The sequence below is a fragment of the Cuculus canorus genome, chromosome 20 (assembly GCF_017976375.1).
Source record: "Cuculus canorus isolate bCucCan1 chromosome 20, bCucCan1.pri, whole genome shotgun sequence".
Classification (NCBI taxonomy): Eukaryota; Metazoa; Chordata; class Aves; order Cuculiformes; family Cuculidae; genus Cuculus; species Cuculus canorus.
Window position 1 is genome coordinate 5277014 of NC_071420.1, and position 27136 is coordinate 5304149.

Genomic DNA, 27136 nt, shown 5'->3' on the forward strand with positions numbered 1-27136 from the left:
GCATCAAAGGGCTCTCCTAGGAAAGAGAACCCCCAGCAGTCTGTCCTGTTCCTGGGGCTGCTGAGCCTATGTCATCCTTTCCTCACCTCGGTCCCGTAGGACACGGTTTTAGGAGCAGGATTGGTTACGGGTCCCTTTTTCCCTGCAATATTACCTTCTTGGCATCACCCCGCTGGCAGCACCTCTCGCAGCAGCCGCTGCCTCCCGGGGGAGCCGGCAGGAGAGGGTGAGGTGAGGGTGCCGTGCTCGGGCGGTAGCTGGGGTGGTAGGTTGGAGGTCAGAGCAAGGTCAGGTTTTTGACATGCACTACAGCGACACGGTGGTTAAAATTAGCCCGCAGAGAGGAAACTGGCAGCGCTGTGGAAGAGCAGAAGTTTCCTCTCACGGCAGCCTGGTGTAGCGGTGTGGCGTGCTGCTGCCAGCCCTCTGTCCAGGGCACGTATCGCTGCCGGCACAGCACGGTGACGAGCCGGTCTCTGCCAAGCCAAGGCCAGGGTGTGCAGCGTTGGCATCGCATATGTGAGCATGCAGGGGCAGAGCAGGCAGCGTCACCAGCTGCGAGGTCCCTGCTGGAGTCACCTGTGTGGGGTCTGGCCTCTCCCCATCTTCAGGATCCCGGTCCTGAGAGCTTGCGGGTGTCGTTCTAGCTCTCTCTGGCTGCAGGATCCTGAGAGCCGGCAGGGACCATTCTGGCTCTTTCCCCAGCCTCAGGATCCCAAGAGCTGACAGGGACCGTTCTGTCTCCTTGGCTAGATCCTGGTCCTGAGAGCCTGCAGAGGATCCCTTGTGGTTTGGGGGTCTCCAAGGCTGCGTCTCTTTATATGAGCAGAGCAAAACCCAAAGCAGTTTTGGGGGGAGGAGGAGGAACTTGGGCATCACCATGGACTTGGTCTGCGTCATATGTAGCATTTCCAGCTCCTGTGTGCTGACTCTCTCCCTATAAATCTGCTGTTCCTGGGAGTGATGCTGGTCAGCGAGAAGCCCCAGGGGAGGGCTTTGCACCTGCAAGGGGATGAGGTCTGAGCCATGGCTGGTTGTGGCGGAGGCACCAGCAGATGCTGTGCCGCATGGGACGGGGCCACAGAGGCACCAGGCTCGCATGCTCTGGAAACTCCATTTGAGAGCCTCATAAATTGGATAATTACCCAAGCTATTGAGTTTCCTTCTGGCCAGATCTGTCCCAACCTCCCGAACGGGGCTCCCCAGTTGGTCCTAGATGGGCCCATGGGATGGGGTCAGGCTGCGGATGAGGAGGGGCTCGGCTTTTCTCGGATGCCCCCACCTGACCGCTCTCGCACCTGCATTGCTCCCCAGCTTTTGCGGGGAGGGGAGAATCTGGCAGTGGAGCTGAAATGAAACAATGAGGATAGGCCCCATCGTTCATCTCTCACACTTTAGGACACCCCGCATTCGGTGGGACTGGGCAGGGGACTGGGTGCCCCTTGGGGCAGGATATGACAGGGATCGGTGCTGGCTGTCCTGACTCTGCCTGCTTCCTTGACAGCAGGCTACGAGGCACGGACAAACCCCTTCCATCCCTGCTTGGGGCACCCTGCACATCCCTGCGGTGCTGTGCAGCACTGCCTGCATCCCACTGGGCATTCCAGCCCCAAACGCTTCCCCCAGCTGTGGCCCGTCCGCCTCCCCTTTGCACTGACTTTGTTTTCCTTTCCCTCTCCCCAACCCCCTCGCCCTCACCCCGTAGGTTATTGCAGCCGACTGCAAGAGGGTCACAGTTCTGAAGTATTTCCTGGAAGCCCTTTGTGGACAAGAAGAGCCTTTGCTGGCATTCAAGGGTGGAAAATATGTGTCAGTGGCACCCGTCCCAGACGCCATGGGAAAGGAAATGGGAAGCCAAGAGGGAAAACAACTGGAAGATCAGGTACCGTGCGGGAAGAGCGCGCCTCGGTGAAGGAAGAATCACCCCTGTGGGGCCCAGGCTCTGCCTGCCCTGCAGCTCCCGCTATTTATAGCTGGCGTAGCTGCGTGTGCATTTTATGGGGGGAGGTTGGAAGGGGGGCAAATGGTGCGCAGCTCTTGTCTCCTGAGTGCACTTCACTCGTGCCCTTTCCTGCCAGTCCAGCCCGCTTGCCTCTATCTCGCACGCTGCTATGAGTTCCAGATGCTGCTTTTTCAGCCCCGAAGCGGGGGGAGCTTTAATAACGTGCAGCTCGGTGGCCCCCGGGAGAGGAGGTGGGCGAGGGGGTGTCAAGGTTCAGCTTCAGGATCAAGTTTATAGCCGTGGAGCTCGTTGCGGCAGAGGCCTGAGCTCCAGCCTCCAGCACACGTACAGGAAGAGCTGACATTGGCGCCCCGTCCCTCCCCTGCCTCTCACATCCTGATGTGATTAAGGAATTCAACTCTTGTTTTTCTGCCCTTGCTTGTTCCTGTAGGCCTTGCTTCACTCCAGGCTCTGTGTGTGTGTTTAAGGGCTCTGCCAACCGCTCTGCAGGTTGACTCTTTTCTTCTGTTTAATCTTGCAGTTGGAAAGGCCAGGGAAACAGGAGAGAGGGGCAGGGGCGTTGTGGGAACCGAGAGCTGGGTGACCCGGCACTGCCCAGCCTCGCTCCGCATCCCCTCCCTGCACCCGGAGCTGCAGAGCCGGAGGGGACATTGCTCCAGGCAGGGACAGCACCTTCCCTCTGCCAGGGCTGGGTGCCCCGTGCGCCGACTGCCAGAGGAGCCTGGAGCAGGATTGTGCTCGGCACTCTCCTTGCCACAGCAGCCGGCTCCGGCTGAGCAGGAGACAGGGTTTAGGTGATGTTTTTGCACTGAGGCTCAGAGCAAAACCCCAGGCAGCAGGAGATGGCTCTGGAAGGGGAAAGACTTGTGCCTTTGTCCTCTCCTGGAGACCTGGATCCCTGTCCTCTTCTGGAGACCTGAGCCCCTGTCCTCTCCTGGAGACCTGGATCCCTGTCCTCTTCTGGAGACCTGAGCTCCTGTCCTCTCCTGGAGACCTGGATCCTTGTCCTCTTCTAGTTTTCAAGCTTACACCACCAAAAGCATGTGTTATGGGGGGGATCATCAGGTTCCACCCAGTGTCATGACAGGGACAGTTCTGTTCTCTGTTTTATTGGGTCGATCCCTCCAGTTTCTGCTATGAACAAACACAGTATGGAGAGAGGCTCCCTCCTGCCCGGTCCCCACAGTCTCCGCTCAGCTGTGGGAACCTCTGTGTGAACTCGTTGTGCAACCCTGGAGCTTCCTCCTTGATCTAATCGTGAAGGAGCTCCCAGGTCACCAGTGTGACCACTGGGCAAGCAGATCCTGACCCACTGCAGCAGATCTGCATCTGACACATGCTCTTCCCTGAGCCCCTTGCGCCACACTGTCCCTCTGGCAGCGTCCCCCCATCCCCTGTGGTCCAGGCTGTCCCGGCAGAGGGAAGTGAGCCTGAGGGCTCCGTCTTCCTCCTTCCCATAGCTAAAAAGTCACAAGGAGAGAAGAATACGTGGTCCTGTGGCCAGGCGGGTGTGCGGTTTGGGTGAAATGGTTGAGTATGTGACTATCCAGGGCTGGGGTTGTTCTAAATAAGGACTGTGAGCTCCTGCCATGGGAGTGTGGAGATGCTCTCATCCCTCTGGGGAATCCTCTTGCGCAGGATCAGTCCCCTGCTGCCCTCTCGGGGTCTTTCTGCCCAGGTGTCCCCCTGGGAACTCTTCTCAGCCCCACTACAACCCTTGGCTTTAGTGCAGAGAAGCAGAGATGGGTAGCGGCAGGCTGTGGGAGAAGGCCTGTGGTCACTGTGCTGGGGCCCAGGAGGTCTGGGCGAGACAAGGGGCTGTCAGCAGCACGGGCAGAGCTGGGCAGCACGTGTGTGCAGGGAGCTCCTGCTGAGATACGTGCTGAGGAACAGGGACCTGTGGTCTCCCCACTGGGGAGAGCAGCAGAGCTGGGGGCGGAACTGGGTTGTGGTTGATCCTCAGTGGGACAGCAGCCACCACCTCTCATTCTCCTGCATCCTGGAGATTTGGGTGCATAGGAGAAAGCCAGCATGGCCTTGACATGAGAGAGGAACAGCACGGCTTGTTCTGGGGTCTCCAGTTGGGGCAGTGTAGGTGTACTGGGAAGGGTCTTTGGGAGAGTGGGAAGATGCAACATGGTCTAGAAGTACCTGTGCAGGCAGGAGGCTGGAGAATCAGGAGCCCTTCAGTTCAGCAAAGAAAGGTTCCTGGCCAGCAGAAGCGTGGCAAAGGTGGACCAGAGGTAGATTAAGTTAGGAAAGGACTAGCCTTGAGACATAGTGGCTTCTCCATCATGTGGAGCTTTAAAATCAAGATTGAGCATCCCCTCCTAAAACATCTCTTCCAGCCCAGCTGGAAGTTTTGGGGTGGGTGCAGGAGTTGTTCTGGCCTATTCAGAGATAAAAACAGAGAACGGGAATGGACTCTTTGATCCTCTGGGTTCATGGATCTGCGTTTCCTATCACGATGATGGGGTTGTGTGCCCAGCCTCGAGTGAGGCAGCAGCTTAGAGCCACGTTGTGCAGCCCCAGTGCAGGCAGGTGAGGGGAAGCAGCATTTGCTCCGAAGGATGTGCAGCCTAAAGATCTGGGCACAGCGAAGAGACAGGGAAGTACCATGGCTTTGCAGAACTGAAGCCTTTCTAGAATCATAGAATGGTTTCGGTTGGAAAAGATCTTTAAGATCATCGATTCCAACCATCAATCCAGCCCTGCTAAGCTCACCACTAGATCATGTCCCCAAGCATGGCATCTACTCGTCTTCTAAACCCCTCCAGGGATGGGGACTTGACCACCTCCCTGGGCAGTGTCTTCCAACCCAAGGCTGTGGGAAGACTTTTCCAAGGCGAGGGTTTGATTTTAGAGCAGAGCTTTAAGCAGGGCTGCCCCTGCCCTGTTACCTCCTGTCTTACCTTATTGTTTCCTGCATGTTTACTCTTTTATGTATTTTGCTCGCTTCTTTGGGATGTTGAGAAATAGTCATCAGCAAGCGGTGATGGACCATGCCTGGTGGGGATTTGTCTGCTGGAAGAGGGAGAGCAGAACAAGCATGGTCCCTGCCGCCAGCACACCTTACAATGACTTGTCTCCTATTTTGTTGTCTCTCTGCGCTTCCTGGAAGAAGGAAGATGATGTGAGGATTGAGGCATTTGAAGATGATTCTGAGGCTGAAGGCAGTGGAGGAGAGATGGACATCAAGGAGCTCAGAGCCAAGAAGCAAGCCCTGGCCAGGAAAGTAGCTGAGCAGCAGCGTCGTCAAGACAAGATTCAGGTAGGATGGGTTGTGCGGCTGCAGTGCCCAAGTTGGCTGGTCCTGAGTACGTGGGCTGGTCCTGCCTCGCTGTACTGATGGTGCACAGCCATCTGCCTGCCACACTTCAAGACCAGCAGCCTCTCAAGTTGTCCCGTAGCACCTGGAGCTTCCCTGGTCTAGGTGCCCTGCGCTGCCTCTGTGAAACCCAACACCAAACTTCTCTTTGCCTTTGGTGGAAGGGCCAAATCAAAGTTGCTATTCCCTACCCGTGGTAAGACCTGCCCTTGCAGGCCCTGAGATGAATGTTTTGGGGACTCCTGGGCCCCTTGTGAAGCCAGACAACTCCTCCATGGAGCTGCCAGCACTCCGGGGAGCCCTGGCAGGGGCTGTAGTACAGTGTGTGCCAGGCAAGGAGCTGTGCCTCTGCTCTGGGCAGAGCTTCTGCAGCTGTGAGGCTCACCGAGAAATAAGCTTTTCTGTGCAGCAGGGCACAGGCAGACAGGGGAGAGGGTGGGACACAAACCAGCAGAGTTCATGTGGGAGCCAGCGGTAGGAAAAATAGTCTGCAACGGCTGCTGCAGCCAGAGCCCCACTTGCAAAGCATTGCCATCTTTATGGGGACAAACACGCGGGATACAGGTGATCCTTTCCTGCCCCTGGCCTGAGCCAAGCATGTTTCCCAGTGGGAAAAGGTGAAATAAACTGGTTGGACTGGAAGTAGATGTCTGGCGGCGCATGCTGTTGCTTTAAGAGCAATCTCACATGCATGGTTGTTGGCTGCCTCGCTGCTCGCAACCCCTCTTCCTCCAACCTCGCAGCCCAGATGAGGATTTCTCAGCAGAGGAAAAATTCTCCTTGGCTCCCCTCCCCCTCACCTCCGCCCTCTCTAATGCCCAGGGCCCTTCACTTCCATAATTCTTCATTTTCCAGCCTTGAACGTAAGCCAGACACATCTGTCTGGCCATATGCGTGAACTCTGCAGTGTGTGCCGAGGTGGTTGTAAAACAGGGCTGCTGAAGGCCCTACTGGGAGAGCGTGCACATGTGTACCCTCCGGCTACTGGCGCCAGGCCCAGAACCACTGCGCTTCGCTTTTCCAAACCCACCCCAACCTTTCAGATTTTGCCTTTTTTCTTCTTTTTCTTTTTTTTTTTTTCTTTTCATTTGAATTTTTGAGCAATTCCTATCAAGGCGAAGGTAGAAGCTGCCACCCCCGCAAGCGAGTCCATTATTGTTGGCAGGTACCTGGGTCACGATAATGCAAGGAGGAAGAAAGCAGCAGCGAACGAGTGAGAGATTGGAGAGATGGGCTGTAAATTAAAGCGGCCTGAAGCCTTCCAGCCTCCCAGGGTTGTTAAGCGGGAGGTGTAAGTAAATTCCCCACTTCCCACTGCCTTGTACAGACGCAGCAAACAGGAACTGCACATGTTCGGGGAGGGCAGCGCACAGCGGATCCCGGCCCCGGCGAGGAGCCCAGCTGCAGCAGGGCCCCCCTGGGATGGCCGCTGCCCATTCTGCGGGGAGAGTGGGGGCTGCCTGATGTTGTCGGGGGCTTTCTGCCCCCGACGTGCTCCTCCCTTCCTCCCCAGCCGATGCTCGCAGGCGGAGAGAGGTCAAAATGAGGGTGTGGGCAGCTTCAGGGGCTGCGCAGCTGAGAGCTGAGGTGCAGTTGGATTCTGAAGGCGCAGGGTGGAGGAGAAGTCCTTGGGGCTTCAGTAAAGTCATCCAGCCCATAGCTAGCTGGGAACAGCCCCGAGCAGAACATGTGTGCTTGCCCCGGTCCTCTCCCTGCCCTGGCACTGACCACATGGCTGGAGCCAGAGGAGCGGAGGAGCTCGGGTGGAAAACGCTGCTTGGGGAGACCAGGTCAGAGCCAGCGCGGCCTCCACCCCCTCCACTTTCCCCCTCTTGGCCTGTGGTCCTCGACCTTTCTGATCTTCTCAGGAGATCTGGTATTTCCCAGGACTCGGAGATCTTCTGTCTTCCCTGTCACAGCCTGTTTCTGTTTCTTTTGTTCACTGCTCACCTATGGAGATCATGCGTTGGCTCCTTTCTGAGTCCTCCCTTCGTTATCCTGGGGACAAGCCACAGCTCCATGTATTTATCTGAGTCCAGCAGATGTGACTCCTGTCTCAGCATGGCTGAGAGCCTCAGCTCTCCACTCTGTGGCTGTGCCCGCATGGCGGGGAACCCGGCGAGCCGAGGTGCCACCTCTGCCTCCTGTGATGCTGTGTGTAGGGATGCAGAGTGCAGGGCAAAGCTTTGCCACCCCTTTTCCTTCTGTGCCCCAGGGGAGCGCGGTATTATGGCCTCACCTGGGCTTGTGAAGTTGTGCTTCTCACAGCTCAATTCACTGCCTTCTCCCCATCCCGTTTTCCTGCATTATCCCTGCCTTTGCCATGTTCCCCACCTCTTGCAGCCCAACTCTGCTGCTGGTGGAGATGATCTAACCGATGCCTGTCCCAGGTTCACTGCTGCTGCTTGCCTGCCCCACGGGTCCTTTTTTTATCTCCCAGCCACAGTGCTGGGTTGACATTTATACCTCAAGGAGAATTTGGGCTTCACTGTGCTCCTTCGGTCCCTGCCCTGCCTGGGTGGGTGCAGGACAGCAGCTCAAGCACAGGTCCAGGCAGGGCAAATGGCAAATGGGTGGCTACAAGGAGAACAAGAGAGCTCAGCTCTGTTCCCCTACATGAGCTGGACCCCAGAGCCATTATACTGAGGTGGGGGCAAATTGGCCAGAGTGGATTAAGTGGCAACCTGTTCCTGGTTGGCCCTAGTGGTGAGGATGCTGCCCCGGTTGTGAAGAGCAGCCCTGGTTGCAAAGAGGCTGCTCAGGTTGTGAAGAGCAGCCCAGGTTGCAAAGAGGCTGCCCAGGTTGTGAGGAGCAGCTCTGGTTGTGAGGGAGCAGCCCAGGTTGTGAGGAGCAGCTCTGGTTGTGAGGGAGCAGCCCAGGTTGTGAGGAGCAGCTCTGGTTGTGAGGGGGCAGCCCAGGTCATGAGGAGCAGCCCAGGTTGTGAGGAGGCAGGGCTGGTTGCAAGGAGCAGCTCTGGTTGAGAGAAGGGCAGCCCAGGTCATGAGGAGCAGCCCTTTGCTGCCTGGCTCTGGGTGGTGGGTTGGCTGCTGCTCCTGGCTGTGTTGCCAGCCTGCCTCTGCCCTCACTGCTCTCCCAGTGTCCCGTGTCACAGGCTGGTGACAGCAACGATGCGTCAGGATGAAGTGAAAGACCAGGTGCCACCCAGATATTTGGAGGGGCGAGAGGCCGGGCAGGTAGGTGGACAAGAGGAGGTTATGGTGGCGCTGCTGGAGCAGGCAGCGTTCCTACCGCGTGTCCCCAGCGCTTGGCCAAGCGCTTGGTCCATGCTGTTCAACGTCCCCTGTCCTTTGTGCCGCCGCTGTGCGCTGGGAGCGGTCGAATTTCCTGACCGGTTGAAAACATCCCACCTGAAACATAACAGGCTCTTCCTCTGGATGCTGCTATTGTTTTGCTTAGCATTACAGAAGCTGCTTAACCGGGACGTCCAATTATGACATGTCTTCCCAAAATAGCCGCTCTCCTGTCCCTTCTGAGCCCACGGAACGGCCGCCCCCTTAAGATGCAGCCGCTCCTTTGTGGCGGTAGTGTGAGTAAGTGGCTAAATATAGCCGTATCCCATTCACGCTCTCTTCGGTGCGCGGGAACAATGCCGCGGGTGCACACGCGCCGACACGCACCTGCCTGGGAGCGGGTGCCTGCTGGCTGCGGAAGGCGCACACCCACCCACGGCGGCTCCGCCACGGCGGCGGCCCCACTTTGCTACCAGGCACGGGGCACGTTTACTCCTGAGGAAGACGCTGGAGACGAACCTTGGGAGGAGGAAACTCAGGAGCAGAGACTAGAGAGGCATTGTTCTCAGCCCTGGAAAATCCACCTCCGATCCCTGCGGAGCACGTGGGGTTGGATGGGGCAGCAGCGCTGGGTTTCCCCACGGTCGGAGAGCGGGTTGGGGCAGCAGAGGTGGTGGCAGAATGGTGACGGCAGAGCGATGCGACCCTGTACGACCCATCCCAAAGGCAGCAGGGCGCTCGTATCTGCTGGGCTTCAGCTCCGGGCCTCAGCCACCGCAGGGAGAAGAGCTTGGGGTCCATGTGCGGAGCCCCAGGGGTCAATGTGGAGCCCCTTCCTATTCTGTGCTTGTGGTGGAGACCCTCAGGTCCCCTCTCTGGCACTGGCCTGGCTCTCAGGGGTTCAGGTCCTCACTGGAAGCCCTGGGCTGGGCAGCAGCTTCCGGGGAATCCCCCAGGTGATCCCGGCTGATGGATGAGCTGGGAATTTGGGACTGTGTGTGCAGGAGCGCCTGATCTCAGTGCTGCCACCAGCTGGGGCAGCCGAGGGAGCCACCTCTGGCTCCAGCCCAGCTCCAGGGAGAAGCCCCCATGGCCAGAGCTGGGCTGGGCAGGGGGGCTGTGGGTGGGCGCCGCGCTGGCAGCCACAGCCTGCGGGTGCAGAAGGCAGGAGAGCAGGTGCTGCCTGGCCCCAGCGGGAGCAGAGAGCCCCTCACCTCAGAGGTCACGTCCAGCACTGTGGGGTCACTGCCATAGTTAACCCCCGTGGGACACAGCTGAAATCCGGCCATCCTGAACCACTTGGGCTGAGGCTAGGCTGTGCCTCTCCCCAGCATCTCCTCCAAACCCCACCTCCTAGAGGCCACCTGGACCACAATCTTCCCATCCTCCCATTGGGGAAACTGAGGCATGGTGGGACCAGCAACTCGTTCCCATCTGCAGTGGTGGTGCAGAAGCTGGACCCAGACACAAGCATCCCAATCCACATCCCCAAGCCCCTCTATCCTCCCCATGGGGCCGTGCCCCACGCATCAGTAGAAGGGTTAACGCAGCGCTCGCCTGCCGGTTCCCCGCACATGGGCTCCCTTTCATCTCTGGCGCAAGGCCAGGCAGCGTCCGCATGAATCATAGGCCACTCCTCTCCCCCCCGAAACCCCTTGGCCGGAGGCTTCTGCAGCCTTTTACTCACACAAACAAAAATAAATCTCGCTGCCGGCCTCTGAACTCTGCAAAGGCGAGTTTCCCTCTGGCTCCCCGAGCGGCCCGGAGCTGTGCGCGGGGACTTGGCACGCTCCCTGCCGACCTCGCTCTTTCACTCCCGGCGCATCCTGTGTCCTTCTCTCACCGGGCGGCCCAGCGAGCGGAATGGGACGTGACGGCCGGCACAGGCGTCGCTCGTGGCTGCCAGGAATCGGCTGGGTACGGCCCGCGAAAGCCACGGGGGCGAATGCCACACACGAGGGTATTGCTCCCCGCATCCCCGTGCCCCACAGCTGGAGGGGTAGGTGAGCGTCCCACTCGCGCCACACTCCTGAGGTCGCCTATGCAGATTGGGGTGAGACCTGGGGTTGGGGAGCCACGTTGGGGTGCAGGCGGGGACCCTCTCCTGCCACCGGTCCTTGCTCGTGTACCATCGTCATCACCCATCAGAGGCTGTGTGGTTTCAACTCCCTTTCCTGCAAGTTTGGGGCCGTTGACCTCTTTGGCCACTGCACAGAAGTTGTGGGTCATCGTGTTGGCCAACAGGGCCCTTCTCCATCTCCCCATGACAGGTGGAGATTGGTGGAGCTCAGCGGGGCCTGGTGTCTCTCAGCATCTCCTCCCATACCCCCAAACCCTGGGGAGAAACGCAGCAGTGCAGTGCCAGCGTTGACTCCACATTGTCCCTCCGGCTCTTCTTGTGCCACCACGAGTGCCAGCACCTCCCTGAGTGAAGGCAGAGTGCAGGCAGGGAGGGCATCTGATGCTTATCCAGCCATGGCAGCATCTGAAGAGGGATGCTGGTTCCACTGTAGTGTGATGGGGGACGTATGTCCTCGCCCTGTCGTGTCAGCTCAGCGCTGCCATGCAGCAGACAGGACCCGGCACGCTCCCCGTTCTGCCCATCTCCCCTGGGATCAATGGGAGCTGCAGCCCCAGGAGGCGGGTGGGAAGCACGTGGTGAGGTTATGGTTGCTGCCTTGCCTGGAGATGCTTGTGGGAGGTGGCAGCATCAAGCCGCCTTGATTTAAAGCCAGATGACAACACTTGGAAGTGGATTAAAAACCACTTCTTTCCATGGCCACTGCTGGCCCGTGCGGCTCGTCGTTCTAGGGCACATTGGAAGGTTCGGAGCCACACCCCAGGCAGCAAGAGCTTCTCGTAACGTTGAGCAGAACAGGGCTGGTGGTCACCACCTGTCCCCAGGGCATGCCTTGTGGGTGTGAGCCCGCTGTCACAAGAGTTTGTATGGTAGATGTGTTCCACAGCAGCGCTGCTGAGCTCCGTGGGTGACCAGTTCCTATTAGAGGCAACAAACATCAGCGAGTCCAGGGAAGCTATTTTTAAGCAGAGGAAGCACTAGAATAGCATCCTGAGTTTTTTAAGCCTGTGACTTACTGAAGAACCCAAGTCCTTCCATAGCGTCTAAAGGAACGTGAGCTTTTGGGTCCCGTTTTGGCAGCTGGTGTTGTCCAGAGGTCCAGGTGCAACCCCATAGCGTTGCTAGTAAAACCCAACAGACCTTTACCATGTATGTGTGAGCATCTCCAGTGTCCAGTGGGTGTGAAGGGCTCAGCTGAGGACAGTGCTGTGGGTTTTCAGGGCTGGAGCCCACCTGGTTTCCCAGCTGGGCATAGTTGGAAAAGGCAAGGCACAAGCAGGAGCTGGTGGGGCAGTGAGAGAGAGACTCAGCCAAACATCCCCACGGCACGGGCGTCCCTTCTGGCGGCCTGCTCTGGGTCCCTGGTTAGGATGCTGTTGAGTGTTGAGTGTCCCAGACTGGTTTGTTTTGGCTGTTGCCACCTTGAGCTGTTCCCATCTGGAGCCCCAGAAGCCCCTTCCTCCAGCTCCTTTTTTTCCCTGCTGTTTTCTGTTGGGTTGGTCTCATGGCACCTGTGTAGATTCTGCTGGCAGTGGCCAGTCCCAAATATGGGATGATTCCCAAAAGACCTCCATTGTCAAGGCTGGTCCCAGTTCTTCCCAGAGCCTGAACAGAGCTGGTTTCCTAGGCAAGAACTCTCTTGGAGGCTTTCGCCATCCCACTCAAAGGGTGAGATGTGGACCCACAAGAGTTGGTGTTTGAGGGGGAATGGCTGCAGCCTCCTGCTGGTCTCCTTCACACGATGCCCTTGCTGTGGGAGGCGTGCATGCGAGCCAGGGTTGTTTTCTGCTCTCAAGGTCCACATGTCACAGGGCTGATGTCCTACTCATATGTGCCCTTCTCCTCCAGGCTGTGCTGAAAGACCAGAGTCAAATGCGGCAGATGGAGCTGGAGATCAGACCTGTATTCCTCGTCCCAGACACCAATGGTTTCATCGACCACCTCAGCAGCTTGAGAACTCTTCTGGACTGCAGGAAGTTCATCCTGGTGGTGCCCCTGATCGGTGAGTATGGTGGGGGCTTTCCCTTCTCCCCCAGCACGTTGTCCCCCTGTGCCAGCTCCCTCTCTCTGTGCCCCACACGCTCGCAGTGCCTGTGTGGTCTGGAGCCGGTTGGCTCGTGCCAGACTGGCCTCCATCCTGCCCTGTCTCATCCCAGCTGCGGCCGGCGTTCCTTCGGCTCCGTCACCCTTCCTGCCTACAGCACTCAGCAAACTCCTCTCCTCCTGGTGCCTCTGGGGGTGCCAGGGGCTAGGAGAGGCAGGCGAGTGTTAAATGGGATTTGAAGGGAATTTTGGAGGGAGCAAGGAGGAGGAATTGTTAAACAATCGGAGCAGATAGCTTATCCCAGCTGAGCTGGGTCTTAGGCAGCCTGAGCAAATGGCCAGCCTGTGTCCCAGCGTCTCCGAGCTGCTCGAGCCCAGCCCTTCTTTTTATCCTTATAAAGCTCGCAGTAAAACAGCAAGCTGGTTCCCGTTATTGGTAAACACTCACCCTGGCAGATAACGGCTGTGCTGCTGGGTGGTCTCCCAGGGTGGCGGGAGGATTTGGGTAGATGCCTTTGCTCTGATTGTTTGATCATGCTCCGGGCTGGAGGTAGCATTCCTCCAGCCAGTGTCGCTCCGGCACCCAGCGCATCCCAGTGCCAGCCTGGCATTCCGAGGATCCCTGAGGGCAGCAGGAGAGGTTGGGGCAGGAGCAGGGCTGAGCCGTGAAGAGCCCACGGGCTGCCTCATCCCAGCTGCAGCTCCGGCTCTGCCCCGTGGGCATCTCCAGAGTTCAGGCAGTGAGGTGTGTGCTCCTGCTGATCTCCTTGCCTGCAGCACGCAGGCTGCCTGCCCTTCCAGCTCCTTACGGGGCTTCCTTCTCAACTCCTGGGGTCCAGCCAGCCAACATCCAGCTGCCGCCCTTCGCCACGAGGTGAACAACCTGGCTCAAGAGGGATTCCTGGGGCTGGGACCAGACCCCGGGTGGGGATAGCAGGGCTGGCTTCCTGCCCAGGTCAGCACAGAAACTGCTTCATGGCTTGGCATCACAGTGCCAGGAAGGACTATGTGTGGAAATAATGGGGAGGGAACAAGCAGCACCGGCAGAGCCCAGGCAGCCCTGGGGGCTGCGGGGCTGTGTGAACACCTGGGAGAGCTGGGACCTGCTCTGGAGCTGTGGCCCTGAGCTCCTGTAGTTGATGTGTGCTTTTCCATCCAAGCCCCAGCCAGAGGCAGGAGTTACAGCTGGAAACCCTTGTCCTGTCCCTCTCCAAGATGCCCTCAACCTGCAAAGGGAGCCTGGCCTTTCCTGCCACAGGCAGGAGGCGCAGCGACTGAGCACCCTCGGTGCTCTCCTGCCCTTCTGCCTCCCTGCACAGCTCATCATGGCAGGGACACAGTAACTCGTCCCCCACTGCCTGCCACCAGTGTCCCCTGCACCACGAAGCCAGCGGCTCCCTGTCCACACCAAGTCTTGGTAAAATTCCCCCTCATCTCCCAGGAAAGGCATCAGTGCTGAGCCCTGGATGCGGGCAGGAGGAACCCATCCCCTGGGCTAGACCAGAGTGCGGCGTGGCAGCCTGGCACAGAGGCCTTGGTGCTGTGCGCCATCGCCGGACCAGAGCCACGCGCCGTGCCCTTCCTCCAGCACAGGGCACTCCTCCCCGCTCTTCCCAGGGATGCAGCAAGGGGTTAAGCGTACAGCTTTGCGTTGGGTTTGTTTCTCTTGCTCTTTAACCTGCTCCGTGCTCCTTGAGGTTGACCCCACCATGGAGAAGCCAGGCCTGGTGCAGAAGCACAAACAAGCCTCCCCTTTGAAGCCTGTTTAGCTTGGAAGCAGGAAGGCGGATTTCGGGAGGGAATACCAGCTTTTCCTGTTTGATGTTCCGTTCTTGCACGGCTCCCCCCACCCCGGGCCCAGCCGTGCATTGTGTGGAAATGGCAGCATCAGGTCGGTAGCGAGAAGAGTCGCCGGCCAGCGAAGAGCGAAGCAGCTCCATGTAGCTTTAATTTGAATACCCAGACAGTGAGTGCCAGTCTCACCATGGAACAGAGCGATCACGCAGGCTCCCCGGGCAGTGATTCACAGCACTGGGGAGAGGCCTCAGACCCCGAGCTCTCTCCCCGAACCCCCAAGGAATGCATAGTTCCCACTTGAACTCAGGACTTGGCTCCAGGCTCGGAAACAATCTTCAGAAATGAAGCCATGGCTAAAACACACACTGTGCGCGGCAGAGGCTCCCTCGCGCACACGTGCACACCAGCTCTCTCGCGCCCATCCTCGCGCACACGCAGCCCCGCACACGATTGCAGTTAAGGATGCTCGTGTGCACATCTGGCTGCACGCGTGTGTGCCCGGCTTTGCCGCCAGCCGCCTTGGCGGCATCTTGCTCCTACACACATGCTTCCTCTATGACAGAGTGGCTCTTTCAGCAGCCCTGGTGTCAGAGGATGGGTCTGTCCTGGAGCTCTGTGGGGTCCCTCAGGCTTTTGCCGGGCTCGGGGAACTAGAGCGGCTGGGGTTCCTGGCTGCTTGGCAGTGATACAGGAGGCTGGAAGGCTGGACAGGCTCCAGTTAAGGTGAAGGGGTTGGGAATCCACCTGATCCCAGGCTCAGGCTTGTCTTGAGCTGCGTGTGTCAGGACAGATGTGTGAACCCAGGTGGGTGAGGTGTTAGAGTGAGCCTGGGACGGTGGCTTCAGGTGAGGAAAATAGAGCCCAGAACTTCTGCAGGAAACAGAGCTGGAGTGGGAACTGCCTGCTCCCGTGCATGACCCTGTTCCCACGTGCAGCCCTGCAGCAGGAGGGCAGCAGCTTTTCGGGTGTGAAAGTGCAGGGAGCTGAGAGGCACTGAGCCAGGCAGGCGGGGCAGCTCCTCATCCCTGTGTGGAGGTGGAGGAGCGGGCTGCAGCGGGCTGTGGGTTTCTGACTCCCTCAGGCACACATAGAGGTGCCATCAAGGCAGGAGCACGGGTAGGGGGCACGGTGATGGTCCCGGCATTGCGCAAAGCAGAGCAAGATGCCCTCAGGGAGTGTCACTCAGGCACACTGCAGGAGCGAGGTGCCTGCGCTCTCGGGGCTGAGCCAGGTGACCCACGGAGGTGGAAGGCAGCAAAGCTTTTCCAGACCTGCAGCCAAGTCCAGGAGTGCAGGGACACTGCGGCAGCTGAACCCAGATTTCCTGAGCCAGCTCCCAGTGCCCTGGCCCTGAGGCCTTGGCAACTTGTGTGCTCCAGCAGCAGGTCATGGGAGCACCTTGTCCCATAGTAACTGTACCTCCTCTTCCTGTTTGAAGTGATAAACGAGCTGGATGGCCTGGCCAAGGGCCCAGAGATGGAGCACCGGGCTGCAAGCTATGCCCGCCAAGTGCAGGAGAGAGCCAGGAAGTCCATCGAGTTCCTGGAGGAGCGATTCGAGAGCCGAGACAACTGCTTGAGGGCTCTGACCAGTCGAGGCAACGAGCTGGAGTCCATCTCCTTCCGCAGCGAAGACACCACCGGCCAGCAGGTATGGGACATCCTGGCCCCAGAAGGACAGGACACAGAGGCAGTGCTGCTGAGGGCTGGAAGATCTTCACCACAGCCTCCTTGAGGGAAAACAGGGACCCGGGGATTCGCAAGCTGTGGGCAGGGGTAGCTCTGTCCCCATCGTCACAGGCTCCTGTGGGATGCATGCATTTTGGCTCAGCCAGACTGAGCTGTGGCAGCACCTCAAGGGCAGGCCAGTAATCGGGGTGGCGGGCAATTTTCTTCCTGCCAGGGTTAATGTTGTCCTTTTCTTCCAGGGAAACAACGACGACTTGATCCTGTCCTGCTGCCTCCACTATTGCAATGACAAGGCCAAGGATTTCATGCCCTCCAACAAAGGTAGAACATCCTCACATCATAGAATCAGATTTGGGTTGGAGAGGACCTTAAAGCCCATCCAGTTCCAATCCCCTGCCATGGACAGGGATACCTCCCACTGGATCAGACAGCTTCAGGCACCTTTTCCCTCCTCTCCTGCATCTCACAGACCCTTCTGGTTTCTCTTTCATGACCCTTGGAACCAATCCCTCTCACATTTTGCCTCTTTCAACACCAAGGTGCCACCTCCTGCCTCCGGTCAGCCCCAGGCTGTGGCCCTCTCACCGCCTTGCCAAATGCGCACCTCACTGCACGGGAGATGCCCCAGCTTGTGGGAAGCCCACCATAAGCATCCATGGAGCAATTCCATGGTGCCAGGAGTGGTGATGAAGGGCCAGAACGAGCCTCCTCCCCGCAAGCCCCCGTGACTCCTGGCTGGGGACCTGTTTCTCTCCATACCCAGTTGGCATCAGCCACACATGCTGGGACCAGACAGCCCCAGGCTGTTGCCAGGGCAGTGGAGACGGGAATCGCATCAGCAGCTGCCCAAGAAATCAAGCCACATTTGTCAGTGCGAATTCTTAGCAGCTTAACTTGTCAGATTCACAGAGAAACCGTCACCAAATGTTTATGTGCAAATGATGCTGAATTTTGAAATCATGTGGATTATGGGGAATGGGGCCTGACAAGCTGACAGCCTCTGGTTTGTAACAAGGAGACGCGTCACCAGCACGGAGCAGAGGATGTTTATTGTTAGACATTTCTTAAAGTGTCCGCACAAAACCTCCCGAGCCCGCTTTCGGCAGCCTTCGGCCCCAGGCCTGCCCTCCCGCCGAGCCCTTGGTGCAGCCTGGCCAGGGCGCTCGCCCCACCATCCTCAGCCCCAACACCGTGACCAGAGCCCGCGTTCCTGGCCACCGTCCCCTTCCCCTCGTCCTGCCGCTCCCTACGCAGCCAATCTGGGCCCATGTTGGGCTCCCATAAACTCTGTTTTTTCCATTCCCGTCCTGGCTCGGAGGCACTGTGTTTCCTGTGCTCATAGGAACAGTACTCTGGTCACAGGACCCAGCTGCTTACACATACCCCATATGCTTCCCCTGCTTCACACACACGTAAGCGTGGCTCCCACATCCCAGCCTGGCGCGTTGCGTGCGGGGCAGCTCATCCATCTGGGGGCAAGATCCCTTCGGTTATTTCTCAGGCTTCAGCTCTCTCTGGCTGTCTGAGCCCCAGCCAGAAATGCCTCAGTGTCAGTGGCGACTCCAAAAAGCTTCACAAAAAAAAAATAAGGGTTGGTTTTAGATCTTATAATGAGATCACCAGAATAATAGCACCAGCTTCCTGCTGGAACCAGGGTCGCGGGCCGTCTTCCTGGCCTGGGTCAGGCAGAGGGAACTCCTCTTCCCTGCATGGCACAGCACCCCACGCGGGCAGTGGGGACCCTGGTGCTGCTCGACAGCCTTCTCTGCCCCAGGGTTGTGGGCAGGGATCACAAATCATCCCTGAGGCCGCACGGGGTGGGAGGAGAAGGCAGCCTTCGAGATGAAGTGTTGTCTCCAAGCTACGCTGGGAAGCCTTGGCAGGGAGCTGGGGTGCAGGGTGGCCTTTCCATGCCTTGAGGTGGGGGGCACGGTGTGGGGTCAGTGGGGTGTGGGATGGGGGCAAGGGCAGGGGCAGAGCGGGGAGGGCTGAGCTTCACAAAAGCGCTCTTGCTTTCGTTGCAGATGATCCCATCCATTTGCTGAGGGAAGTGGTTTTGCTGACGGACGACCGGAACCTGCGAGTCAAAGCGTTGACCCGCAACGTGCCCGTGCGGGACATCCCCACCTTCCTCAAGTGGGCCCAGGAGGGCTGAGGGGGCCAAGCGGGGCTGACAGCCCCTGAGCAAGTCACGCAGCCTCTTACGGTGGAAGACCAGTTTCTGCGGCAGCCCTCACCGCGTGCTGCCGCAGCCTTCCAGCCCACCACGAACAATAAACGCCACGTCTTCAACCCACCAGCACGGCCGTGCTGCGACAGGCCCCCCACCCCGAGGGCAGGCCAGCTGGGAAGGTCATTGCTGTGGATGGTTCACGCGGAGGCTGGGCCATTGAGGGTCCCACCAGCCTTTGGGCAATGCCAGAGTGGAGCTGGCGAGCCCCGCTGGCCAGGGAAGCTTTGGGTGAGCCCCTACCGGATCGCCAGCCTTTTGCTTGGTTTGCTTGGTTGCAGAGAGCTCCGGTCGCGAGTCGCTGGCGCTTTGGGTTTGTAGGCTGCGTAGGGCAGAGAGCAGGGACACACCAGCGTGGACTTTGAGATCGCTTAGTGCCCCTCGGAGAGGTTGTGGACGCGAAGGGCAGGTTCCCTCCTGCCGCAGCCTGTTTGTCCTGCGTGGCCCAGCAGCCCCAGGCCCCTTCCCCACCCTGCGCTGCTTGCAGAGGCGTGTGGCCTCTCCCTGGTGCGGGGTTTGCTTGTTGAGTTTCATTTCAGATTTCAGTGTAGGTTAGTTTGCAGGGTGTGCCCTGCCTGCTTTGCTGGGGGAGGCTTTGACCAACCCCTTGTTCCCCCCCATAGTTGCTTTCTGTTCTACTCCCTGCCCGCCCCAGCCGTTACCTGCCCCTCCCCTCCTCCCTCAATCCCTTAATCCCACTCTGCTACCTTTAGACATGTTTTAAACCTCAGTGCAAGACTAACAAAACCCTCTGAGGTCCTGTGTGGCCTCACAGCACCATGGGCTCCTCTTCCTTACGGGATTCAGCTCCTGCCTGTGGTTCCGGGGCAGTGCCAGCCCCAGCCACCTGCCCCGCTGGGAGGGCCCCCCCCCCAGTTGCCCCTTCGCTGTGGAGGGAGCCATGAAGGGACCTCACTGCTGCACCGCTGGGTCATCCCGCGCCAGGAGCGAGGGCCGGGGCGCTGCTGAGCCCCCCAACATCACATTGTCCCACCACCACATCCCAGTTCCCAAGCCCAGTTCCACACCAGATACAGAAGCTTAAGAGGCAGCATTAACCCCATGAACTGGAGCTCTGTCAAGTGCCAGTCCCATGAGCAAAGGGTGAGAGTGACCCTGCGGCCACCCCGGTCCCCGCTGGGGTGCTGCGGCCGTGGGAGGGGAGCGGCAGAGGTGACAGAGGAAGCAGAAGGAGAGAGCCCAGTGTTTTCCTTTCCTGCATGGGTGGCTCAGGCCCGGGGTCTGCATCGGGAAGCGCAGTGTTACCCCTCACCAGGGTTGGAGCCTTGGCAGCGCCCGGCTGCGGTGGGGCCGCAGGACTCGGTGATGGAGCCAAGCAGGTTTGTGCTTGCTCACCTGTGCCATATGGACACCCTGGCACCACACGGGGCAGCATAGGAGGGGTCTCTGCTGTGAGACAGAACTTATTTGACAGACTTTGGGGTGCAGACGCCTGCTGAGCCCACGGCACACACCCCGACATAGTGCCCGCAGCTGCCTGCAGCGCTGCGCTGGCTGTGAGCTCCACGTAGACTTTGCCTTCTCCTCCCCACCGGGTGTGTTTCAATGTTTGTTTTCTAACAGAGCTGCCCCAGGGCTGCTTTGCAAAAGCCCTTCCCGGGGTCCCACCAGCTCTGCCGGATGCTGACCCCGGGCTCAGCCATGGGGCAGCGGTCTCGCTGCCACCAGCCCAGCAGGCACAAGGGCGAGCGGAGCGGGGGGCTCGCTGGCTTGAGCGCCCCGTGCCTGGGACCATCGGTGCCAGGCTGCCGCCCCGAGCCCCCGCAGGGAGCCCGTGTTCAGGGGAACGCGGCCGCGTTCGGGCTGTTTTGTTAAGATGGTTTTAATAATTTTTAGTATTAAACATTTGTCTGTGCAGTGTGTGGCTTCATTTGCCTTTGGCGGGCGAGTTGATTTGAGGGTGGGGCAGGGGTGGGTGCGGGGGGCACCATGGGGGGAACGGCAATGGGACACGGTCTGGTTGATGGGATGGCAGCTCTGCCCAACCTGCTGGAGTCGAAGATCTTGAAGATCTTTCTTTTCCAACCGTAATGAGTACGATTCTACACTACCCCCCAACCGAGGGGGCGAAGCAGAAGCACAGCAGAGCCCCTTCTCTGCCCTCCCCACCACTATTGTCCCCTCCGGCGCATCTCCAGGGTCACCTCTCAGCCCCAACCACGCACCAGCGGGGCCTCCACAGAGAAGGACGCGAGGCCGCAAATGTTAATGTCATTTTATTGCTCATTCGGTTTCGACTATAGAAAAAAAAAAAACACAAAGGGCGAGGAGCCCGTGTACAAATCGGACGTGATACAGAGGGGGCCGCGGGCCCAGGTGTGCTTTGGGTGCTCTTCCCACCACCACTCGCCCCACAGCGGCTCGGCGGGGACGCTGCCAGCCCCGGGGTGCCCGGGACGGGGTGAGGGGGGCACCGGGGCACGAGCGGGCAGCTCGGGGTAAGGCACAGTGGCTGCGAGGCCGGGGACGGTGGCTGCCCCGGGGGCCTCGTGTGCAAAGGAGAGGAGGGGGCGCAGGGAGGGGAGAAGCTTCACATTAGCCCCAGGCAGAGGGGTCAGGGCAGGGGCTGGGGGGGCCGGGCTGGGGGGGTTGGACTCGCTCCCAGCCGGAGAAAGGGTGCGGAGGTGGCACTGGGTGCTCCATGGGGGCTCGGGTCTGGTCCCCACAGCCCAGGGCAGCCCCGCGCCCCCCTCGGTCCCCCCGCAGCCCCTGCCCGTAGCTGACAAACCAGACCGCTTTGTCTTTGTCGTGACCCCCCCGGCCTGGCCCGGACGCACTGAGGATGGGCATCTTTGGCAAAGAAAGTAAAAACTCAAGGCGAGCGGCAGCCCGAGGGCAAAACCGCCCGGGCCCCTCGGGACCCCCGGGCATCCCTGATGGTGAGGCGGCTGCTGGGGCAGAGCCCAGGGGCTCAGTCTGTGACAGACCCTGCCCCACGTCCCGAAACATGGGGTGGCCGGCCGAGGTCGGGGTTCGGGCTGGGAGGTCAGTGCTTGCTCCAGAGCATCGCAATCCCTCGGCCCCTCAGCACGGACCGAGCGTGGGCCCCTCGCCCCCATGCCCGCTGCTCGCACCCCACTGTTCCCGTCCGTCAGTCTGTCCCCCAGCTCCCGGCATGGTCCCCCCCCGGCCACAACATGGCCACACTCGCCTCTCCCACTCGGGATGGTGGCGTTGCTTTGGTCACGATGGACAAACTACTCACGGCCCCACGGCGGCGGAGGCGGCACAGTCCGGGTCCCATGGCGGGCGATGTGGGCGGCTGTCGAGGGCGTCCCCGTGGCCCGGGGCGCAGCACCCTGAGGTACGGAGCGGGCTCGTGTCCTCCAGCGCCTCGGGGCGCAGCCCAGCCTCACAGCTTGTGCTTCAATCCCACCCGGGGCCGGGGTCCCCCAGCAGCCCCCGCCGCGAGGAAGGGGCCACGCCGCGAGGTCAGTCCCTGATCGATCGGCTTCTCCCAGGTGCTCGTTGCGGTCCAGCCATCCCGGGGCAGCTCTCGTGGGACCTTCCGCCACGAGCAAGTTCTCCGGGGTTGGCGGCAGCACCAGGGGATGAGCACCCACCGCCTCCCACCCCAGCTCCATGCGGGGCAGCGAGGGGAGCCCGGTGGCCCCCCCAGCCCCCCGGCCGGGCCGGCGCTAGGGCGGCGAGTAGCGCTCTATGGTCCGGGCGGCCTCGGCGTGGAGGTGCGGAGCTTGCACCAGCACCTCGGCCGCTTTGTCCTGGCTCAGCCCCAGGTGCTCGGCCGTGAACTTGGCCAACGGGTAGAGGCTCTCCATGGCCTTGGGGTCGCTGAGGAAGTGCGAGGTGTGGGAGAGCAGCTCGGCCGCCTTCTCCTGCTTGAGCCCCAGCTGGTCTGCGGTGAGGCGGGCCATGGCGTAGACGCTGTCGGGGAAGTCCAGCTTGGCTTTGCCATCGGGGCCGGCCGCGTGCATCTTCATGTGGCTGATGAGGTTGCGCTGCTGAGCGAACTTCCCGCCGCACACCTGGCACTCGTAGGGCTTCTCGCCCGAGTGGATGCGCATGTGCTCGGTCAGGCGGTACTGTCGGGTAAAACGCATCCCGCAGGCGTCGCAGGCGAAGGGCTTGAGGCCGAGGTGGCTGCGCATGTGGCGGGTCATGGTGCCGCGTTGCGTGAACTTCTTGCCGCAGATGGTGCAGGGGTAAGGGCGCGTCAGCCAGTGCGTCTTCTCGTGCTGCCGCAGCGTGGCCGGGTCCTTGTAGGACTTGTCACAAGAGGAGCAGCGGTAAGGCCGCAGGATGTCACCGAGCCCTGGGCCACCCTTGTCCAGGAAGGGCACAGCCTGCTCAGCCGCTGCCTTGTGATAGAGCTCCTCTTCGTTGTGGGCCTCCACGTGGGCGTTGAGCTGCTCGGAGCTGGGGAAGCCCTTGCCACAGGGGATGCAGACGTACAGGTTGTCACCCAGGCTCTCCGGCTCGTAGCCCAGGTGGTTGCAGTAGCGATCCAGCGCATCACCGGGTGAGGGGCCCTCGCTGCTGCCCGTCTCCTCGCTTGTGCTGTTATCGGGCTCCAGGTCGTTGCTCTCCACGCTGGGATAGCGGGGCTGCGGCGCCGCGGGTGGCGACTCAGCCTTGTCCTCCCGCTCCAGCTCCTTCTCCGCCTCCCCCTCATCCAGGTACGGACCCAGGGGCTCGTGCTTCATCCAGCGGTACATCAGCTCGCGGCCATCGGCGCGGGGCAGCGGGGGCTCGGCGCAGGGCGGCGTGCTGCGGAAGGGGTCGGGGGCATGGGGGTGCCCCCCAGGCTCGCCACCCGGCGGGGAGTCCTTATAGGCATTGGCGTGGCCGGCCAGGAGGCCAGCGCTGACCGGAGGGCTGTCGTGCCGCGGGGGCAGCGAGGGCTCGCGGGGCTCGCCTGGCAGCAAGCGGTCGGTGGGCAGGAGCTGGGCGGAGGGGCCGGTGGGGCTCTTCTTGGAGAGGTCGAGGCCGCAGGGTGGCGAGCAGTGGCGTTCGGGTGGGCACAGCCCGTGGGGGTGCAGCGGGGCGCCCTGGGCGGCCGAGGCGTACAGCTCCCCGCACTGCGTGTTGAGCGGCGTCGACGGCTCCACGGGCGGCAAGTCCACGGGACGCGGCGTCCCCGAGTAGCAGGCTTGGATGACCGGCGTGGCAGCACGCAGCCCCCGGCCCAGCTTGTAGGGCGCGTAGCCCCCGCGCAGGTGGCAGTACTTGCCGCTGCGTTTCAGCTTCTTCTTGCAAAGGGCCACCAAGCCGGGGATCTGGAGGTAGCTGGCGGCGGCCAGCACGGCCCCCAGGCTCTGCTCGCTGCCCGGCTCGCACTCAGCCAGGCGGCCGGTGTAGATGAAGTCGAGGATGAGGCGAAAGATGCCGGGGCTCACCATCTCGTGGTCCAGGTTGAGCAGGTTGTCGTGCACCACCAGCGACTTGAGGTAGGCGCTGCTGGCCGCCAGGATGTTCTTGTGCGCGCGGAAGAGCGCGTTCTGCACCACGATGATCACGTCGCACAGGAAGCCTTTGGTGCGCTGCGTGTTCAGCTGCAGCAGCAGCTGCCGCGAGTGGCTCGGCACCTCCATGGCGTCCAGCATCCCGCTCCTTGCCCGCCGCCCTGCAACAAACCGCCCCGTCAGCGCCGCATCCGGCCCCGCGCGCTCGGCCCACGCGTTGGGGACTCAACCCGCATGTCGGGGAGCTCAGCCTGCGCGAGGAGGTGCGAGGGAAAGGGGGGGGTCGAGGCTCAGCCCCCAGCCCCGCACGCCGCTGTGTCCTGGCCGCAATGTGTGGCTGCTTGGCTGGTGCCACCGCTTATATGGGGGCTCGCTCCTCGGCGGGCCGGGGGGCGGGAAGGGGGTGAAACCCCCCGGGGGCTTTTAGAGAACGTGACATCACCTCGGGGCTGCTGCCAGCACCGCGCCCCAGCTCCCCAGCACCCCTGTACCCCAGGAACCCAGCACCCAGCATCCCAGGAACACAGCACTCCTGCACCCTAGGAGCCCAGCACCTCTGCACCCTAAGAAACTAGCGCTCCAGCACCCCTGCGCCCCAGGAACCCAGCGCCCCATCATCCCAGGAACACTGCACCCCATCATCCCAGGAACCCCGGAACCCAGCACCCAGCGCCCCATCATCCCAGGAACGCAGCACCCCAGCATCCCAGGAACCCCGCACCCTGCACCCCATCATGCCAGGAACCCAGCACCCCAGCATCCCAGGAACACAGCACTCCTGCACCCCAGCATCCCAGGAACACAGCACCCCCGTGCCCACCTGCAGGAGGAAAGCGGAGAGTGGGGCGAACCAAGCCGGTGCCCCCCACCCATCTATCCCTCTGTCCGTCCGCCCCCCCCGGGTCCCACCGTTACCTGCTCAGCCTCGTTCCCCGTTGCACCTCTTATTTGCCCCGGTGCCCCCCGCCCCCGTTTCCTCTCCCCCTCCGCTCCCTTCGCGGAGGGGTGGGTGGAGGGAAACCCGGGGGGAACCCCAGGACCTCCCCTCCCCTCCTCCGCTCCCCCCGCCCAGGTGGGCAAAGCCAAGCGCTTTTGGGGCTGCTTTTTTTTTTGGGGGGGTGGGTGGGTGTGATTTTTTCCCCCCTCTTTCTCATTTTTTTGGGGTCCCCCCCCCCTCCCCTGTTACCTGGGCGCCCGGTGGCCTCCGCCAGCCAGCCGAGGTCTCGGTGGGCTCTCATGGCTCAGCCCCGGGGGGGCCGCCGCCGGTTGCTGCTCCCCTCCACCCTCCTCCTCCTCTGCGGCTGCTGCTCCTCCATCCCCCGCGCTCCCGGCCGGTCCCGAGGAGGAGGAAGAAAAGAAGGAATAGAAGAAGAAGAGGTGGACGAAGCAAGCAACAGCTCCTCGGGGTTCCCAACGCCGCCAGCTCGGAGGTGAAACCCGGGCTGCGAACTCCCCCTGACCCCGGCCTGAACTCCGAGCAGCGCCGCTGGCTGTTAAAGGGACGGCGGGAGGTTTTCCTCCTCCCATCCCCGGGCGGGGCACCGAAAAGCCGGGCCCCCCCCGTCTCCTCCTTTCTCTCCCCTCCCCGTCTCCTCCTCCTTCTTCTCTAAATCCGTTTGCCCCTGAGCCGCCCCTTCGGGGGTCCTTAGAGCATCCCTTTATCCCGGAGCATCCCTTTATCCCGGAGATACCGGGGGCGACAGGGAGGGTCTCCCGGTGTCCCCCCCTCGGTGTCTCCGGGTGAATGCCCCTCTCCTCCAGCTTTATCTCCCCTCCCCACCTCCATTTCTCCCCAATCCCGTTTTCCCCCAAGGGGTCTCCATCCTTAGAGCATCACTTTATCTCAAGGGAACCGGGAGCCCCTTCGGATCTCCCAATGTCCCCCCCCTCCTCGGCCCCGGTGTCTCCAGGCAAATGCCCACCCCCACCCCCCGATCAAGCCCCGGTAACGCTCACCGAGCGCCATCTACCGGCCCCGGTGCTCTCCACCCTCCCCGGTTAACGGACACAGCTCCTCCCCGTGCAGGTGCGGGACCCGACGGGGCGAACGGTGGGGAAGGGGGAAAAGAGGAGCTGAGAGGTGTGTGTGGGGGGGGTCCTGCTGTTTGCTGCCCTATATGAGGTGGGGGGGGAATAGCACCCAGTGGGTGGGAGAGGTGGGTGCTGTGGGTGTAGGGAGTTTAGAGGGGGTCCCTGAATGTGGGGAGGGGTTTTGAGGGGGTGAAGGGGAAGCCAGCCTTAATTTGGTGCTGGGGGGGATGCACAGCTCTGGTGCCCAAATGTGGCTCAGGGTGGGCTGGACGCTTGCAGTGGTTTGGGAGGAGGAGGCGGCACTGTTTCACCCCTCGCTGTTTCAGCACCCCCAGAAAGGCTGCAGGGTTGGGGTGCAGCCTGGGGTCCCCTCCTTGGTGTGCAGGGAGCTGCCTCTCGCTTCACACTTTCACTTCTCCTTTCTCACGGCCGTAGCCTCTTGCACAACCCCCTTGTAGAGCAAAGCATCGAAATGGGCACCTCCAGGCCTGCTGCGAATTCTCGGGGGTCCTCCTGCGCCCCTCAACCTGAGCAGAGCACCCCGAGCATTGTCCACCCCTCTCAGCTGGAGCCACACTGGATGCTTGTGGAGTTTCACCCCATAACTCTGGTCCCTCGGTGAGTGGGAGACAGCGTGGCGTCCTGGAGGCTTGGGACCATGGTGGGTCAATGCCGTGAGGGTCCCTCAACATTGGCAAGGGCTACATCCTGCACCCGGAGAGCCCAAAAATCATGTGGGACTCTCTGGGGACCTGCAGCACACACTTAGTGCTGCAAGAGCTGCAGGACCCACACAGTGCTGTCCCAGCTGCCGTCCCCAGCTCCCGGGACAGGATTTGGCCAGTCCTGCCTGGATCCCAGCCTGGATTTGGGAGAAAAGAGGATGGGTGCTGGCAGGGAGGGTGCACGGCAGTGGCAGCTGGAACCCTCCAGCACCGCATCGCTCAGCTGGAGCTCATCCTCAGATTCCCATGGGATCCAGGTGCCCCAGCTCACACAGGAACACCCCCATGGGGACCCTGCTATGGGCACATCCCGAACTCCAGCTCAGAAATTCCCCTTCCCGCTCTCCACACTGGTCTCGTGCCCACAGGGAGCATCAGGATCCTGAGAGCGGAACATGGGCGACTCCTCGTTACAGAGCCGTGGTTTAATCCCAACTCCCCGGGCACCAATTTCCAACCCCCTCCTCCCTTTATATATATATATATATTATTTTTTTTTCCCCTCTTCAATTAACGGCTGGAAGTGTTTCAGGTTCTGGCAGCGAGCTCTGGACGT

At 60.9% G+C, this 27136-nt stretch overlaps 3 protein-coding genes across 4 annotated transcripts in view; 2 read left to right on the forward strand and 1 right to left on the reverse strand.

Moving 5' to 3' along the window:
• SMG6 (SMG6 nonsense mediated mRNA decay factor) overlaps nucleotides 1-20237 on the forward strand; it is a 112732-nt gene extending 92495 nt beyond the window's left edge. Inside the window, exons 14-19 of one of the 2 annotated variants that reach the window (XM_054085173.1) lie at nucleotides 1706-1882; nucleotides 5085-5234; nucleotides 12471-12624; nucleotides 15901-16112; nucleotides 16390-16471; nucleotides 18175-20237. In XM_054085173.1, the coding sequence (XP_053941148.1) occupies nucleotides 1706-1882; nucleotides 5085-5234; nucleotides 12471-12624; nucleotides 15901-16112; nucleotides 16390-16471; nucleotides 18175-18305 (906 nt within the window). In that variant the 3' untranslated portion in view covers nucleotides 18306-20237. The remainder of the gene's footprint in view (nucleotides 1-1705; nucleotides 1883-5084; nucleotides 5235-12470; nucleotides 12625-15900; nucleotides 16113-16389; nucleotides 16472-18174) is intronic. The other variant, XM_054085174.1, reaches the window with a different exon arrangement.
• On the forward strand, nucleotides 5272-12464 carry LOC128854179 (uncharacterized). Its single transcript, XM_054085178.1, has 2 exons — nucleotides 5272-8053; nucleotides 8171-12464. Exon 1 carries the CDS (start codon nucleotides 6834-6836, stop codon nucleotides 7746-7748), a length of 915 nt encoding a protein of 304 aa, XP_053941153.1. The 5' UTR covers nucleotides 5272-6833; the 3' UTR covers nucleotides 7749-8053; nucleotides 8171-12464.
• A 1795-nt stretch (nucleotides 20238-22032) lies between the features above and the next one.
• Nucleotides 22033-25575, reverse strand: HIC1 (HIC ZBTB transcriptional repressor 1). Its single transcript, XM_054085368.1, has 2 exons — nucleotides 25011-25575; nucleotides 22033-23985 (listed from the first exon to the last, which is right to left on the reverse strand). Exons 1-2 carry the CDS (start codon nucleotides 25060-25062, stop codon nucleotides 22040-22042), a joined length of 1998 nt encoding a protein of 665 aa, XP_053941343.1. The 5' UTR covers nucleotides 25063-25575; the 3' UTR covers nucleotides 22033-22039.
• Between the last annotated feature and the right edge of the window lie 1561 nt (nucleotides 25576-27136).